Genomic DNA, 18130 nt, shown 5'->3' with positions numbered 1-18130 from the left:
CATCCAACCCCTTCTTAAAGATATTAATATTTTTGTTTTTTGTCTCTATAACACCTTGCCTTCCAGTTCCCCATTACCTTTACTCTTATTGTACATTCTGTAAAATTCTTTGTGCTCTTATATTTTCCCTTTTGTCTCCTCTCTTCTCTCATGTTGCCCCTTCTGTTTTGCTCTTTATTTTTGTGTTGCCTTTGTCACATATTTGAATTGTAAAGGGCATGTAAAGGCAAAGAAATAAGATCCCATTTTACTTTCGTTAATAATAAAGAAACCTATCTCCAATATACTTTAATTAAAAAATGTGTACTGTTTTTATAAGAAACCTGACTGTATGCAGTGAAATTCTCCCTTCATTTACTGCTGTGGATAGGAATTGTCAGACGGTCCCTAACTGCTGAGCAGGGAAACAATCATACTTATGAACAGCAGGGGGAGCCCCCTCCTTACTTCCCAGCCATGCACAACTCAAGCAGCTTTGTTTATGACGATCCCTAAGCAGCCCAGACCACACTGAGCATGTGCACAGTCTTAGTCTTGCAAAGATGTTTAACAAAGTTACAAGATGGTGACCCCCTGTAGCCAACTTTGAAAGCATAAATGGTTTGTTTGATTAGGCTTGTGGTGCAGTAAGTTTATATTTAGTATACAAAATACAGCATTTCTAGCCTTATTCTATTTTAGACTTTACATGCCCTTTAATTCATGTTTCATACATTATTGTTTAGTTTTAACAGTATTGATTGACATTATTCTGTATGTGGCCCTGTGTCTGTGTTTCCTCCCAGACTCCTAAAACATACTGGCTGGTAAATTGGATATTTATATAGTGTGTATGAATGTTAGAGAAGCTTAGATTGTAAGCTCCACTGGGGACACAAATGGTGTAGACCATATGGCTAAAAAGGACAGGACACAGACATACGTGCCCATCTCATTTCCAAAACAAGGGTATTATAAATTGCTGCTATAAAAGCCTCTACTCTTCTGAGAAAGCTTTCTACTAGATTTTATATTAATGGTGGGATTTTGCTTCCATCCAGCCACAGGGTCATTATTGAGGTTGGGCACTGTAGGGATCAGGTCTGGCTTGCTTACGGTGGCCCTATTCATCTCATAGCTATTCAGTTAGATTAAGGTGAGGGCTCTGTGCAGACCAGTCAAGATATTTTATTCCTTCTCAGCAAATCTGGGAGCATTATTGCCCTGATACAAGAAAACAGCCAAAAAGTAGGGAGCACTGTATTTAGCATCACAGTTTAAGTGAACAAGGGGCCGTAGCTCAAACCATGGAAAACAACCATAGACCACCTCTGTCAGATTTTACCAGCAATAAACATTGAAAACCCAGACTTTTCAAGAGAGAGAAATCCCATTTATTATTCCAGAGGATGCAATTCCCCTGCTCCAGAGTCCAATGGCAGAGACCTTTATAGTACTCTAGATGACATTTGGCGGTTAACATGGAGATGTTAGTTTTATTTACTTCTGATCACCCATAAGGCCCCCGCATTCTTTTGCTGTTATTGCTTCCAGAGACAGTTTGGGAGTCACTCGTGAGTGCTCCACTGAAGAAATGGCTATTTAGATAAAGGATCATTCTTTTCGGCACTTTCCTGGAAGATCTGGGTGTCAGAGACTGATTTTTGGCCATAAATGGATGGGGAAGTGTGTCAAGCAGCACAACTGGAAACTGATGAATTGTGTTAATATTTATATATTTGGAATGGAATCCATTACAGATTGATTTTATAATTAGATTTAGATTATGTTTACTTTAAAAATTTCTTTCAGTATCGTAAATAAATTATTAGGACAAGTACAACCCCCTTAATCTTGTAGCTAATAATAAGTAATATATGGTGTTGGTTTTACTCTTCACTAAAAAATATGTTCAAGAATAGTCCCTTTATTGGAGCCATATTTGTCCAAGTTTCAAATGAGGATGGACTTGTCCTAAAAGTCCCTGCCCGGAAGGAGGGTATACAGGCAATCACAGTCCTGCAGTAAAACAGGCTAGAGTCCTACGAGGAACCACATACTTACCCACTTAGAGCCGCTTCCCGACCCGCAAGTACCTTATCCGCAACACGATCCGCTGACAATCAAGAAACAGGAAGTGCGTCATTGTAAACCGTAAGTGACATCATTCGAAGTAGGCGTGATCAGAAAAAAAGGAGTAAAACTCACTATTGAGAAGACCCACATCTATACCCGCTCCCGAAACCTCTACCAGCAACCCGCAGGTTTGTGCAGGTAACCACTGCAGGACTAACACAGGCAAAGAAAGACTTCAGTACCCCATCAGGTCCACCTAGCTGTTTATTGGTTCCTATCCTACAGTGCCTACTGAGTATGGTATAGGAGGCAGCAGGAAGTTAAACAGATGGGTGGGACTAGTAGGGCAACATTTTCAATAAATCAGCATTGACAGTTTTTTTTAAATTATATTTAAAAGTACAATTCACTTGCAAATTCTTTTTTTCACACACAGTCTCCTATAAACCATATTTAAGGATCGTAATTATGAGTTTAATTAAAAGTCTTCCCTTACACAGGAATACAAGTGGGCAGACCGTCTATACTATTAAATAAGACAAACCACAAACAAATAAATAATGTTTGTGGTAGCTTCTTACTGATGGACTTATTTTTATTGAGTGCGCTATTACAGAAGAATAGAATGTGCACAATACAAGGAAAATATAAAAACACATGCTTTAGTCTGAGAAAACTATATTGATCTATAAACAGAATGATCCCAAACACAAGATCAAAGTAGCTTTGTAGTGGCTCAAAGCCAAAAGATGTCTGCCTATGAAGGTCCAGCCAAAGCATTGATTCCAGTCTTTTGTAATATTACAATACACAAGTATCATTCAGCAGGCCACCAACATAAATAAGACAATACAGTTCTCAGTCAGTAGGGACAACTCTGCAAAGGGGCAGGGCAGAAATGTGTTAAAACAAGAATATGTGCTGCAAATAATCACAAATTGCCTAAAGAGCAGGAACATTTGTAAGTTAATTCAGAAATGCAGAGCCAATAATGTCTTCAAGGTTTCTGCCCTTCCTGCCTTGATAGTAGTCACCTAGGTCGGTTTCCCCAATGGCTTTCTCAGGGCAGCCACGCAATCAATCTCTTTCCAACGACTCATGCATTTTAAATTAATATTACCTTTGGTAGGGGATCCCAAGGACTCATAGGGAGCAGTTTATAAGAAGTAGGAGCTTCAGGAAGGGATCGTTGAAGCCTATTGGTATTCTTGATAGTTGACTGTTCATATCCTCCATGTATGCAAATGACAATTACTGCTCATTTGGGAAAAGAAAAGTCATGGTGAAATTTGGGAGGCCTTACTTGCGGTTTTAACCATTCTTAGGCAGAGATCCCCAAGCAGTAAGCTCACAAGTAACAAGTTGCTCACCAAACCGTTTGGATGTTTATCCCAATGGCTTCAAAGCTGGTGGTTATTTTTGAATTCCAGGCTTGGAGGTAAGATTCGGTTGCATAAAAAAATGTGTACTGCCAAACAGAGCCTCCTGTAGGCTTCCAGTCCACACAGGGACTACCAATAGCAAATCAAAACCCATATTTAGCACTACCAGGACATTTTTGCATGTTAACGTTTAAAGGTGGCTCATGGTATGTATATATAAAAAAAAAAAGCTGGGGACCCATGATTTGAAGGAGACACATCATCCTAAGGAATTCCAAATTATTTTCTATCATGCTAGTTAAGCAAAATATACTTTACTTACACTATATTATCTAAATTTAGTTTTCTTCACTGTTGTATCACCACAAAATCTTGTGAAAGCACAACAATGGTAAACTTTATGCCCATACACATTTTTCTACATAATTATAGGTCCTGGGGATGGATGGGGCAATGTGAGAAGTGCAGTGACATGTAGGAAGTGCTGAATAGAAAGTGAACGTAACTGACTGCCCCGGAGAATATTTACATAGTAACATAGTAAGTTAGGTTGAAAAAAAAGACCTCCATCAAGTCCAACCATTCGACTTTTTTTAACCTGCCTGCCAGTTGATCCAGAGGAAGGCAAAAAAAAAAAAAAAAACCCCAACTGAAACCTCTCCAATTTGCCTCAGAAGGGGAAAAAATTCCTTCCTGACTCCAAAATGGCAATCAGACCAGTCCCTGGATCAACTTGTACTATGAGCTCAGATATTTAAAACACCTTTATAACAGGTCTGGATGTGTTAATGAAGAAAATAATTTGTGTTTTCATGTTTAATTTGCAAAGGACTTTAAGGGCTCTTACTGACGAGCGGTTGAAGCTGCGCTCCCCTGCGTTCTGTTTTTCTGCGTTCAGCCGCAGGGGAGCGCAGGAATAGACTCGTATTTTTTCCCAATGGGGCTGTACTCACACAGGCGCATGTAGGCACCGAACGCCGGAAAAATGCAGCATGTTGCGTCTCAACCTGCGTCTGGCGCCTACATGCGCCTGTGTGAGTACAGCCCCATTGGAAAAAACGTAATGCGTCTATTCCTGCGCTCCCCTGCGGCTGAACGCAGAAGAACGGAGGGGAGTGCAGCTACAACCGCTCATCAGTAAGAGCCCTAATTATGCATCTTATGTGTTGGTAACAGGTCCACTTTAAGCCTCCAACTGCAAGAGGGTCTTAAAATGAAAAAAAGTCCGACAACGGCTGTAGAGTATACATATAAACTTACAGCCTTTGCTTCTGTCAAAACAGAAAAAAAAAAAAACACATTGCTTACTATCCCAAAAAACTTAAAAGGATTGTATGTGAAGATACATCCAATATGGCAGCCCATAAGAAACTGTCTAAATGCGCAAGCTCACACATGCCTCAGTACAAGGGAAAATAGGTCTAAGTATCTCTGCTTGCCAATATGGATTTGTATTGATGTTCCGAGGTGGACAAATTAAGTCCACACGAGAAAGGGAAAAATCTCGAAAGAGACACAATGGCCTCATTTTTGTGGAATTGGGTTCACCATAGGAATAAGAAAACAAGTTGATTCTACTATGGACAGATCTCTTGAGAAGAAAAGTAGTAGGTATTAAAAAGTAAAAACACAGACAAGCTTGTAACAAGGAGTATTTTTTTTTTATTATTCAATTCTGCACATTACAGCTGGAACTCTGGGAATTCAAAGACCACATCTTTGCCTGTGAGTTTTTTGTAGACACCAGAAAATGTCTCCACCTGCAGAAACAGAACAGTGTAATATGAAATGTAATGCAGAAAAACCACTAAAACAATTACACAATTCCCCCTATAGTGGGTAATAGATTTAAAGGAGAACTAAACCCTAAAAATGAATATAGCTTACAATGCCATGTTTTACATACTGAACTTGTTGCACCAGCCTAAAGTTTCAGCTTTACAATAGCAGCAATGAACCAGGCCTTCAAACCTGTCACAGGGGGTCACCATCTTGGAAAGTGTCTGTGACACTCACATGCTCAGTGGGCTCTGAATTACTAATCAGCCTTATATTGTGACACTTCTATTCTATGTGTACTGTATATTGTGAGTGGGTCCCTAAGCTCAGTAAGTGACAGCAGCACAGAGCATGTGCAGTGAATCTGCAGAAAAGAAGATGGGGAGCTACTGGGGCATATTTGGAGACAGATCTTTACTGCTAAAGTGCTGTGGTTGTCTTGGGTTGGTACAGAAGCACAAAACTATATGTACAACATTTCTAGCTACTTCTTTATTTAGGCTTTAGTTCTTATTCAAGTCATTTTTGGAACATTGGTCTGTATCCTGCATGGTTTGTCTCCCCGGTCACTGCCCGAGGGCTCTGGGAAGTTGTAGGAATATACAGGGTGATGCCCACACCAGCCGAATGGCCGGGGACATGCTTGTTCTCCAACGTTGTGGAAGGGGATTATACGTCACTGCGCCTCACAGGGCGACGCTCCCATACGCCACCAGGACAGAGCCCATGAGAGTAACCTCATGAGATATCCACGTTGGGATATTCTAATGAATTAACTGTGCAACACTGCCCATTTTAACATTAACTAGACTGCTACATACCAAATAAAAGCCCAGCATGGGCACACAGACAGCACAGTGCTGCCCACATTAAGAAATAAAGGAGTTTAATTAATTAGCAGTGGACATATTACAATCTTTTCAATTGGTCTTAATTTCTTCACCCTTTTTATTTCACAATTTATGGCCCTGAAAGTGCAGATTACAACAGCACTAAAGCTTAAAGGATAGTAAACCACTAGTTTGAAACTACTACCTTGTGTTCAACATTGTTCTGTTGTGCTTTGTCCAAATGGACTTTGATAAGCCGACTGCCGTCCAATTTTACGCGGATTCTCCGGCCCACAATTTCACTTGGGTAGACCAAGTCTTCTAGAATAGCATCGTGTACTGCAGTCAGGGTGCGACTGAAACAAGGTGTTAAAAGAATCGTTATTCACAGTGCGCATATCCATTCTGAACAGAGAATACAATTTACCAATATTTTCATGGTCGGTACGTTATTGGGGGTGACTCAAGGGTCTCTAAACAGTAGGGTTGCTCAGCTGATATGGTACAATGAATATTTCTATGTGTATAAGGTTCATTGTTATACATAGGCATTTGCCTACTATTAATGGTGTGATGCGTTAAAGGAGAATTTCATCCTAACTCCCTCCCTCCAGCCTAAGTGTTACCCCGGGCAAATGCCCCTAGCATTTTACTTGCCCCTCGGAGCAGATTCAGGCATCAGAGTTCACGCGCGCCATCTTCAGCTGCTTTGGCGCCCGTGAACTCGGATGGCTGAATCTGCACCGAGGGGTAAGTAAAACGTTAGGGGCATTTGTCCAATGTAACACTTAGGCTGGGGGGTCTATGTAGAGTAGGGGGTAGGGTTTTTTTAACATTAGGGTTGAATTCTCATTTAAATGGGTGGTTCAACTTTAAGGTAACTTATTAGGTTATAGAACAGCCAATTCTAAGCAACTTTTCAATTGGTTTTCTTTTTTAGTTTTATAGTTAGACTTTTTCTTCTGACTCTTTACAGGTTTCAAATGGGCGTTGCGGTCCCCTTCTAAAAAACAAAAACAAATGATCTGTAAGGCTACAAGCGTATTGTTTGTTACTTTTTATTACTGATCATTCTATGGAGCCCCTCTCCTATTCATATTCCAGTCTCTTATTCAAATCAATGCATGGTTGCTAGGGTAATTTGGACCCTAGTTACCAGATTGCTTAAGATACAAATTGAAGAGCTGCTGAATAAAAAAAAGCTAAATAACAAAAATCTTCAATAGTAAAACATGAAAACAAATTACAAATGGTCTCAATCTCTCTCTACATCACACCACAAGTTCTCAAAGGTGAACAACCCCTTTAAAGAAATCCTCCAAAGCGCCAAAAACATTTCAGAAATATTCAGCATGACTAGGGCCCACAATAGTGATGTGCGGGTCAGGGTTTCCCTGACCCGCACCCAAACCTAACCCGCCCGCACCTGGGTATCCATTTATAGACCCGCCCTGGCGATGACATCACAAAAGGGACGGGGCAAGCAGATGCGAGACTATAAAACCCGAACCCGGATGCCGGCATTTGAAGGTAGCGGGCAGGGAGAGTAGGAGAAGAGCTCAACCCGCACCCGCGAGGAGCACTGCGAGTTCGACCCGAACCCGCGGATATCGGGTTGGCCTGCACATCACTAGCCCACAAATCCAGTTTAACTCTAACTTGTGCTGTTCTGCACAGAATTAATTTACTTAGTACATGTATGGGATGTGTTATCCAGAATTGTTGTAACCTGAGGTTTTCTGCAATAGGGGTTATTCCATTACATGGGAGCAGCAAACGTTAAGTCTACTAAAAGCACTGAAACATGAAAAACCCCATGCAGCTTAGTTACTATCGCATACAAGCAAGTTACAGTTGTATTACAACATTTAAAAAAATATATATTGGATTGAAAGAGATCATTGGAGATTGCATTTCTGTAATTCAGAGGCTTCTGGATGTTAGGTTTCCAGATAAGAGATCCCAAACTAGTGTATACAAAAAAGTGCTACCGAGAACCACCAGCCGAGTTCAAATAGGATGAGTTTTTTTTTCTCACTTCGTTAGCTACTGCCAATGAACCTTTGCCATAAACCCAACTTCTTAAAGAAGCTCAGGACATTAACACTATTAGTTGTATAATATAAAGTAAAGGAAATTTAAAAATACGAAAACAAGTTGAGGGCTAGGAATTTGATTCAATGCTGCCACCTGCTGTTCATTACAACAGACTGGCCACAAAAAATGGAGAAAATTCAGAAAACTGAGAAATCTTGTGACATTGCACTCTAAGGGTATCTGAAAGAGCAATTCATAATTAAGACTTATAAAGTGGCTAAATATTCTGCAGTGCTGCCAAAGAAGATTGCTCTCTGATTACCAACGTAATTGTCTGAGCGGGGCAATAGTACAAGACATTCTTTTTGGCACTAAAGGAAATTCAGACAACTGTAGGTAGTGAGCCAGAATGAACAGCAGGTGGAGTGGTATCAAAATCATTATACAGGTATGGCACCCGTAAATCAGAATGCTCGGCACCTGTTTTTTTTTTTTTAAAGATAACGGTCTTTCTGTAATTTGGATCTTCATACCTCAAGTCTACTAGAAAATCATGTAAACAATAAATAGACCCACAACACTGGATTTGCCTCGAATACGGATTCATTATATCTCAGTTGAGATCAAGTACAAGGTACTGTTTTATTATTAGACAAAAAGAAAATTTTAAATTATTATGGATGGATTATGTGGATAAAATAGAGTCTATGGGAGATGGCCATTCCATAATTCAGAGCTTTCTGGATAGCGGGTTTCCGGATAAGAGATCCCATTCCTGTACTGCAATAGGATTTATAATTCTGAATGCTGGAGACCTGAATGGCACAATCAAAACCTATCCCCAACTTGCCATTTTATAAGCAATAAAATCAGTCTAAACGTTCTTTTACATCCTGAAGTCAGAACTCAAAGCTGCATTTGTCCGGTAAAAACATTTTTTAGCAATGTATTGTAATGTATCCTGCATGGTTTGTCTCCCCGGTCACTGCCCGACGGCTCTGGGAAGTTGTAGGAATATACAGTGTGCTGCCCACACCAACCGAATGGCCGGGGACATGCTTGTTCTCCAACGTTGTGGAAGGGGATTATACGTCACTGCGCCTCACAGGGCGACGCTCCCATACGCCACCAGGACAGAGCCCATGAGAGTAACCTCATGAGATATCCACGTTGGGTGTAAAGCTCATAGGTCACAGATTAATATACCGCTATGGCTATTCTAGATGTAAACTCTTGCTGCTTAAAGGAATAAGGGAGCTAGCCTGGCGACTAAATCTCCCCAAATCTGCCTGTGTGCTTGAGGCCGAACATCATATCGTCGTATAGCCATGGGGGGCAGCCATTCAAGTACATGATACACAGTAGATAGACAAGTTCTGAAGAATCCCATTGTATACTACAGAGCTCATCTGTTATCTGCTGTGTCTTTGAATGGCTGCCCTCATGGATACACAGCAGCTTGTTTATATGAACTATAGTAGAGTTTCTAAAGCAAACACATCGGTTTTAACATTTCACTGAACCCATGATAAAGTGTTTTAAGCAATGAAAATATAATGTACTGTTGCACTACAAAGCGATTGTGCTGAACATGTTTTTCACGACTAGAAGAATATACAAAAAATGTTTGCTTTGGTATTTCTTAGAGTAAGGGCACATTGGCAGATTCGGTGAGATTAGTCGCCCGGCGACACATCTCTTCTTCGGGCGACTAATCTCCCCGATCTGCCTTCCCGCCGGCTACAATTTAAATCACTCTTGAACGCTTCGTTTTACGAAGTCACCCGAAGTTGCCTCATGAGGCAACTTTGGAAAACGAAGCATAGCGAGTGCCACCCTGCTGGCAATTTTTCATTTTACCCGGCGGGAAGGCAGTTCGGGAAAATTGTCGCCCCAAAGAAGAGGAGATTTGTCTCCGGGGCGACTAATCTCCCCAAATCTGCTTGGTTGCCCTTACCCTTAAACTAGGTTGAACTAAAACGACGCCATGTTTTAAAGGTAGATTCCCAGTGGACAGATAACCCCACAAATGGACTCCTGCTTAGCTGGTTGTTGAAAGGAAGCTAATTAGATTACCATTGCACAAACACAAACCAGCTTCAATGTCTATATTTAGCTAACAAATAAACCATGGGTTGTTTGTGATTTAAATAGGTAAAAAGATGCAATGCACTCATTATGAACAAGGGGGTATACTGCCCCTTAAGGGTAAGGTCACACTGGGCAATTCAGGGAGATTTAGTCGCCTGGCGACTAATCGCCTCGTCTTTGTCGCAACCAATCTCCCCTAATGCATTACCTGTCTTGCACCGGCTAAAATGAAAAATCGTCCGCGGCATGGCACACGCGTCGATTCCGAAGTCGCCTCACGAGGAATCTTCGGGCGACTTGAAAATACCAAGCAACGCGTGTGCCATGCCGCAGGCCACTTTTCATTTTAACCGGCGCAAGACAGAGGTAAGGCATTCAGGGAGATTGCTCGCCGCAAAGACGAGGCGAATAGTCGCCAGGCGACAATCTCCTCAAATCACCCAGTGTGACCTTTCCCTTAGACACCCGATTTGTTTGCTGGATTAGGTCAAGAGTCTACAGTGCCAGAGGCAAGTACTGTGTGTGAATACTTCTACATAACCTAAAAGCCTTGATATAGTTGACCCATATCAAGCTGTAAAAGATGGCAAAACAGCCCCTTAATTGTACAGTCATACTCTCAGGCCTCCTCATGTTCAATATTTTCTTAGTGATGTGTTTGTCAAGGAATTGGTCTTATTGTGGCAAAACTATAATTGAAAATTGTGGATCAGAGTGGCCCTGTTTAAATTACAATAATTAGAATTAATGACTGGATCACAAAGGCACAAATCAATGACAAATATCTAGGCAAGGCAATACAAAACCTGACTAACCACCATTCATCACAACTATACAAATTCTTATAGGTGGCACAAAGTTTTTAGATTCGTAAAGCTGGTCTTCAGGTCTTTAGGGTACTTACCTTCTAGGACGCTTCTGCTTGTTTTTTGTGCGGCTTTTTCTTGTTGGCTTGGGGAGAATCCTTCGCTATATATTAAAAAAAAAAAAAAAGTGAACTAAGCTTAAAAAACAAACAGATCCATAACAACCCTAAAGATGCTGCAACAAGTGTTTACTGGCAACACAGAGTACAGAAAGTTGTAAAGCCATTTTGCTTACCAAGAGCAGGAAAAACCAGGCACTGACATAGCTTTACAAGACAGACATTTTTACATAAATCTAACTTGCTGACTGCAAATTCCCTTGGTAAGAATATTTGTGTGTCCTGCATGGTTTGTCTCCTCAGTCATTGCCCGAGGGCTCTGGGAAGTTGTAGGAATATACAGGGTGCTGCCCACACCAGCCGAAGGGCCAGGGACATGCTTGTTCTCCAACGTTGTGGAAGGGGATTATACGTCACTGCGCCTCACAGGGCGACGCTCCCATACGCCACCAGGACAGAGCCCATGAGTAACCTCATGAGATATCCACGTTGGATCATGTTTAAATCAAGGCTCTGATTTTAAGCTTATAACATTTTACTAGACAATATCCAAAAAAAAAGTAATTGAATTTCTTGGGTCACTGTTGGACATTAAATAAGGCTTATTCAGAGCATGTTAATGTACACAAACATGTCAGCTGAGGATAAACCTCTTTTTAATATAAATATGGCTTGTGCTGAACAATTATTTTAATCACAAATCATCATTAGTCGTATTCTTTGAGCTAAACAAACCGCAACTCCATGTTTGGTCCATGTGAGGTAGAGAATTCGATTGTGTGTGTGTGCCGGTAATTATCTAGCTTGCAAGGACTGAACATGGAGTAGCTTCAAACTCTGTTTGCCGTGCAAAGCTCCAAAAGTAACAAATTGTGATAAACAAAGTTTAGCACAAGCCCTATTCATTGAATGGATTGTTGAAAAGGATAACTCACTAGATCAACCGTAACTTAAAGGAGGAAGAATGTATTTCTCCAGCTCTCATTCTCTGAAATTCCTGTGTCAAATAACGAAGCACTCACAGTCCACTCTTTCAAATCATTTACCCTCAACCTTATCCGCAATGTCTGGAACATACAGCTCTTGGGTATATTATGGTGCTTTACAAACACTACACGCAGAAACTGATTTTAGTATATCGAAACACTCAGACATTGCAAATAACAGGTATGGGAAGGAAAATCATTTTTAAACATTTGGATTATTTGGATAAAATGGAGTCTATGGGAGATGGGCATTCTGTAATTTCTGCATAACGGGATTATGGAGAACAGATCCAATACCTGTACTTTGTGTGATCGAATTAAAAAATTTGTAGAAATAAAGTTAAAAATCATGAACCTGCAAGTTTTAAAAGCTGGTGAAACATTCATTTATGTAGCAAACCAATGCACCATTGCCTAGCCCTGGTTGGTTCAGTATAAGCAAAATTGCCTAAAAACCCCAAGAGAATACCTTTGCATATATTGTGCAGCTTTCCTCCACTCACCTGAGCAATGAAGACAACATGTTTGCCGCTAAATTTCTTCTCCAACTCGCGCACTAGCCTTACTTGGATTTTCTGGAAGGATTTCAGCTGAGGAACTGGAACAAAGATGATAATTGCTTTTCTACCAGCTCCAACCTCTATTTCCTGAAGAACAGAAATATACCCTTAGTGCTCAATACACAAGAGACATGCAACAAAACCCACCATCTCCTGCAAATTCCATTTGCTGCGGCAGTCTATTTTTCTTAAAGGGGAACTCCGGCTTCAAAACCAACATTTGTTAAAGACGCTCACATAACACAGAAACCTCTAATATACCGATAACAGTTAACGGTTTCTTCAAAAAGAATGAATAAATGTCTTTCTATGCTGACATCCAGCTGTTTTAACAGTTGTCTTTCTGCATCATTTGAAATCCTGGCAGGGAAGGAGGGACTAAACACTGATGTAACAAATTGTAACAACTTCTCCACAGCTTACAGACAGCATGCAGGAACTACATAACCCACAATGCATTGCACTGTGATCTTCCTTATTGAAATCACATGTGCAGGGAATTTTGCAATTGGAGGATGCAGGTCAAGGACAGACAAAGTAAAAGTAGTCAGCCAGCTCAGCAAAGTAGTGTGGAGAGCAGGGGGCTAGACTTAGGGAACTATTCCAAACCATTAAAAATCATGAAAAGTCTGCATATTTTAATTGATGTATATTGCAAAGTTGCTTGAAATTATGTTTACTTTTCAAAAAGCTTTAGTTATGTTTGTCTGGAGTTCCCTTAAAGGAAAACTATACCCCCCAAACAATGTAGGTCTCTATTAAAAGATACTGAGTAAAACATCTCATACGTAAAATCCTGCTTCATGTAAATGAACCATTATCATAATAATATACGTTTTTAGTAGTATGTGCCATTGGGTAATCATAAATAGAAAATTGCCATTTTAAAAAATAAGGGCCGCCCCCTGAGATCGTAAGATTCACTGTGCACACATACAAACCACATGTAAGGTCACATGAGCCAATTAACAGACAGAGTTCTGCCTTTTGCTTCCTCACTTCTTCCTGTTAGTTATTGTTGTAGTATTTCTGGTCAGGTGATCTCTGAGGCAACACAGATAGAGTCACGAAATGGTGGTTCAAGGCAAGAGATGTAAAAGGGCAATATTTATGTAAATATATATTTCAGTTTGGTAAGATTCTTTAATATGTCACTTAATATGATATAAACTGTTGCTTAAGTATTCATTTTGGGGGTATAGTTTTCCTTTAAAGGCAAGCAAATGCAATGGGCTTTTTTTGTTTGGTAACACAAAATTCCAACTCCAGAAACACAAGAAATCAAATGTATCCTGCATGGTTTGTCTCCCCAGATATTGCCCAAGGGCTCTGGGAAGTTTTAGGAATATACAGGATGCTGCCCACACCAGCCTAATGGCTGGGGACATGCTTGTTCTCCAATGTTGTGGAAGGGGATTATACGTCACTGCACCTTTAAGGTGCTATATGCTCCCATACGCCACCTGGACAGAGCCCAAGAGAGACCTCTAAGGATATCCACATTGGGTAACTGTAGGAAATATCAGATTCAATTCCATTTATAACATATAATATACAACCCTCTTTAAGCACAATTAGTTGCACTTCATATTAATGCTATACTTATGAAGAGGTGCACAACAGTGGAAATTCATCCTAAAATGTTTGTGCCCCCTTTCAAGAAAAGTACAGGTATGGGCCTGTTATCCAGAATGATCGGGACCAGGGGTTTGCTGGATAATGGATCTTTCCGTAATTTGAATCATCATACCTTAAGTTTACTAGAAAATCACGTAAACATTAACTCAAATAGGATTATTTTGCTTCCAATAAGGATAAATTGTATTTTAGTTTGTATCAAGTACAAGGAACTATTTTATCAGAGAAAAAGGAAATGATTTTTAAAAATGTGGATTATTTGGATAAAATGAATCTATGGGAGATGGCCTCTCAGTAATTCAGAGCTTTCTGGATAACGGATCCCATACCTGTACCATTTACAAGGTACAATACCTTTGCTGCTGTGATGTTAAGTTCCCTTAACTGAGCTTTAAGGTCAGAGTTCATTTCCAGCTCCAAGAGAGCCTAGAATAAAGAAAAAGCAACAGTATTTGGTTAATAAGATCACTGTATATGGGATTCTGGGGCACAGATTTTATAATGGGGTTGTACACCCAAATACAGCTGACGTTTCCAGCAAACAAGACAGAAAACCAACAGATGTATTACTTTGCTGAAAAGATGTAACCTGCATGGTTTGTCTCCCCAGTAAGAGCCATTTTGGCTTTGGGAAGTTGTAGGAATATACAGGACGCTGCCCACAACAGCCTAATGGCCGAGGACATGCTTGTTCTTCAATGTTGTGGAAAGGGATTGTACGTCACTGCGCCATAAAGCACTACGCTCCCATACGCCACTTGGACAGAGCCCATGAGAGTAACCTCACAGGATATCCACATTGAATCATAAATCTAATTACAGTACTTCATATAACACCGCACTGCCTATAAAATGGGTCAGGATTTAAACAATATCCCCCCAGACTAATTTATAATAGCTTTTTTAGTCAAACAGTAATTCTTTTATATACTTTTTTTTCCCACAAAAAAAGTTTATTTTAAAGTGAACAAATCCTTAAAGGGATACAATCATGGGAATTTTTTGCTCCAGAATAATTCTGCATGGATATCAATTTCAAAAATTTTTTTATATTTAATTTTGAAATCGGAGATGGGGCTAGACAGTCAGTTTCCCCAGTCATGTGACTTGTGCTCTGATAAACATCAGTCGCTCTTTACTCAAGATAGAGTGATATCACCCCATTCCTTTCCCTCCCCAGCAGCCTAACAGAAAATTGGGAAGGTTAACAGATAGCAGCATGCTAACACAAGATAACAGCTTCCTGGTAGATCTAAGAACAACACTCAATAGTAAAATCCAGGTCCTACTGCGATACATTAAGTAGGAGAAACAACAGCCTGCCAGAAAGCAGTTCCACCCTAAAGTGCTGGCTCTTTCTGAAAGCACATGGCAAAATAACCCGAGATGCGCCTACATACCAATATTACAACTTTAAAAAAAACATACTTGCTGGTTCAGGAATTTTTATATTGTAGAGTGAATTATATGCAGTGTAAACAGTTTAATTTAGAAATAAAAACTACATAACAATCATGACAGAATCCCTTTAATATAGAGCATACTCCCGACAGACTATTATCCATTTCATTTATCCAATACTTCATGCCCGTGATGATGCATTCTCTCAGCCAATGAAAACACTGATGCCATCTGGAGCCAGTCTGTCAAACGACATGGATTCTGACCAAAACATACTTAAAGGCTCATTTTTAGCATTAAAGGAATTGTTCAGTATAAAAATAAAAACTGGGTAAAACTGCAAAATAAAAAAAAATTCTAATATAGTTAGCCAAAAATGTAATTTTATAAAGGCTGGAGTGACTGGATGTCTAACATAATAGCCAGAACACTACTTCCTGCTTTGCAGCTCTCTTGGTTTCCACTGATTGGTTACAAGGCAGTAACCAATCACTGACTTGATAGGGGGCCACATGGGTCATAACTGTTGCTTTTGAATCTGAGCTGAATATCAATTACAAACTCACTGAACAGTTATGTCCCATGTGGCCCCCCTTAAAGTTACTGACTAACTCAGAGTTAGAGAGCTGCAAAGCAGGAAGTAGTGTTCTGTTCGACATCCAGTCACTGCAGCCTTTATAAAATTACATTTTTGGCTAACTATATTAGAAATATTTTTTATTTGCACAGTCTATTTTTAAACTGAACTGCTCCTTTGAAGGTCTAAATGCATCAGTTTGCACACAGGCAACAAGGGCTAATGGTGGACCATTATAATTAATATTATATAGTTGTAATGGTTTTTTTTTTTTTTTACTAACCTGGGAAATACCCGACTCGAACTCGTCTGGCTTTTCGCCATTCGGCTTCACTATTTTAGCGCTTGTGCTAAACATGGCCTTTCTAGAAACAAAAACATGAAAATTGTCAGATCACACAAACATCAGAACAGATATCACTTGACAGGCTAGTAACATACTTCATACCAGCGCTCGTGATGCCACAGGGTGTCTGGGTAAAGTACAATTCAACCCTTATCCACTGATATAGATGGTTGTTTAAATCTAATTGCCAATTGGTTGCCATGAGCAACATCTCCAGAAATCTCTCCAGATATTTATCTCCAATGTTACTAAACATGCCCCTTATGAATGATACACAAGGTTAAACAATGTATCCTGCATGGTTTGTCTCCTCAGTCACTGCCCGAGGGCTCTGGGAAGTTGTAGGAATATACAGGGTGCTGCCCACACCAGCCGAATGGCCGGGGACATGCTTGTTCTCCAACGTTGTGGAAGGGGATTATACGTCACTGCGCCTCACAGGGCGACGCTCCCATACGCCACCAGGACAGAGCCCATGAGAGTAACCTCATGAGATATCCACGTTGGTATTGCTACTTTTTACTACTCTTATATTCAGGCCTCTCCTATCCCAGTCTCTTATTCAAATCAGTGTGTGGATGCTAGGGGAGTTTGGATCCTAGCAACCAGATTGCTGAAACTGCAAAACTGGAGAGCTGCTGAATAAAAAGCAAAAACCACAAATAAAAACTGCAAACCAATGGCAAATTGTCTTAGCACTCTCTACATCATACTAACAGTTAATTTAAAAGTGAACATCCCCTTAAATGGCTAAAGGCAGTCGTTTCTAGACAGGTCAGTATGGCAATCCCCCATTCATTAATACACTAGGCAGCCATATTTATTATATATATATATATATATATATATATATATATATATATATATATATATATATATATATATATAATACAATACACTAGGCAGCCATATTTTATATATATATATATATATATATATATATATATATATATATATATATTCAGAGCAGCCTATCCTTATAGAAATCATAGAACTCACAGTAAGTCAGAGCATTCTATACAAATAACTGCTTAAGAAACACACCAAGCCATACAGAATCCCACAACATCCACGCTGTTATCACGTGCGCTGCCTCCCAGAAGCCCCTTCGCAACATTGCTCCCCAGCCACTACCAGCAATCTACTACCATCTGTCTTAATCCTCCCCCGTGACGGCTTGTAGCGCCCCGCTGCGCGTACCACACTCGAGGAGAGACCTTGCGCTGCCATCATACACTGCCATTTCATTGCTCAGGGAAAGGATGATAAGGTTAAAAGAAACACGAAAGTCCGCAGCCTCTGCCGCACTCACCGTCCTTTCTCAGTGACGGCCTAGGAAGAGGGCGAAACCCCGCGAGAGCGACCCAGATCTCGGCGGAGCGCAAGGGACGATGGGTAATATTAAATGAAACTCCGCCTCTAAAGTCCTGTGAGAGCGGAAGTAAAACTTTCGCTTATGGGACAGTTTATAGTAGATTGTAATACACCAGCAATGTGTTACATATTCGCACATGATAATTACG

At 40.2% G+C, this 18130-nt stretch overlaps 1 protein-coding gene and 6 non-coding genes across 11 annotated transcripts; all 7 read right to left on the bottom strand.

Moving 5' to 3' along the window:
- Window positions 1-5079: 5079 nt before the first annotated feature.
- On the bottom strand, window positions 5080-18032 carry rps7.L (ribosomal protein S7 L homeolog). Of its 5 annotated transcripts, none has more exons than XM_018261703.2 (7): window positions 17920-18032; window positions 16545-16626; window positions 14638-14709; window positions 12589-12732; window positions 11079-11143; window positions 6249-6402; window positions 5080-5197 (listed from the first exon to the last, which is right to left on the bottom strand). In XM_018261703.2, exons 2-7 carry the CDS (start codon window positions 16617-16619, stop codon window positions 5120-5122), a joined length of 588 nt encoding a protein of 195 aa, XP_018117192.1. In that variant the 5' UTR covers window positions 16620-16626; window positions 17920-18032; the 3' UTR covers window positions 5080-5119.
- LOC121393985 lies at window positions 5753-5974 on the bottom strand. The gene has a single exon (XR_005961445.1). It is a non-coding gene; the product is annotated as a small nucleolar RNA SNORA73 family (small nucleolar RNA).
- Window positions 9036-9257, bottom strand: LOC121393987. Its single transcript, XR_005961447.1, has one exon. It is a non-coding gene; the product is annotated as a small nucleolar RNA SNORA73 family (small nucleolar RNA).
- Window positions 11373-11592, bottom strand: LOC121393982. Its single transcript, XR_005961443.1, has one exon. It is a non-coding gene; the product is annotated as a small nucleolar RNA SNORA73 family (small nucleolar RNA).
- On the bottom strand, window positions 13929-14151 carry LOC121393986. The gene has a single exon (XR_005961446.1). It is a non-coding gene; the product is annotated as a small nucleolar RNA SNORA73 family (small nucleolar RNA).
- Window positions 14864-15086, bottom strand: LOC121393981. Its single transcript, XR_005961442.1, has one exon. It is a non-coding gene; the product is annotated as a small nucleolar RNA SNORA73 family (small nucleolar RNA).
- Window positions 16893-17114, bottom strand: LOC121393983. The gene has a single exon (XR_005961444.1). It is a non-coding gene; the product is annotated as a small nucleolar RNA SNORA73 family (small nucleolar RNA).
- Window positions 18033-18130: the final 98 nt, after the last annotated feature.

Source organism: Xenopus laevis, chromosome 5L, assembly GCF_017654675.1.
Source record: "Xenopus laevis strain J_2021 chromosome 5L, Xenopus_laevis_v10.1, whole genome shotgun sequence".
NCBI classification, from domain to species: Eukaryota; Metazoa; Chordata; class Amphibia; order Anura; family Pipidae; genus Xenopus; species Xenopus laevis.
The sequence above is the reverse complement of the archived record's forward strand: the minus strand, read 5'-3'. Positions and strand labels throughout refer to the sequence as shown.

What these genes read in the sequence shown, in the direction of transcription:
- rps7.L (XM_018261703.2), bottom strand. Translation starts at nt 16,619, where the DNA reads ATGTTTAGCACAAGCGCTAAAATAGTGAAGCCGAATGGCGAAAAGCCA. An exon ending in TCGAGTCGGGTATTTCCCAG is followed by an intron (nt 14,710 to 16,544) that starts GTTAGTAAAAAA and finishes TCTTTATTCTAG; the next exon opens with GCTCTCTTGGAGCTGGAAAT. An exon ending in ACAATGTTGAACACAAGGTA is followed by an intron (nt 5,198 to 6,248) that starts GTAGTTTCAAAC and finishes CTGTTTCTGCAG; the next exon opens with GTGGAGACATTTTCTGGTGT.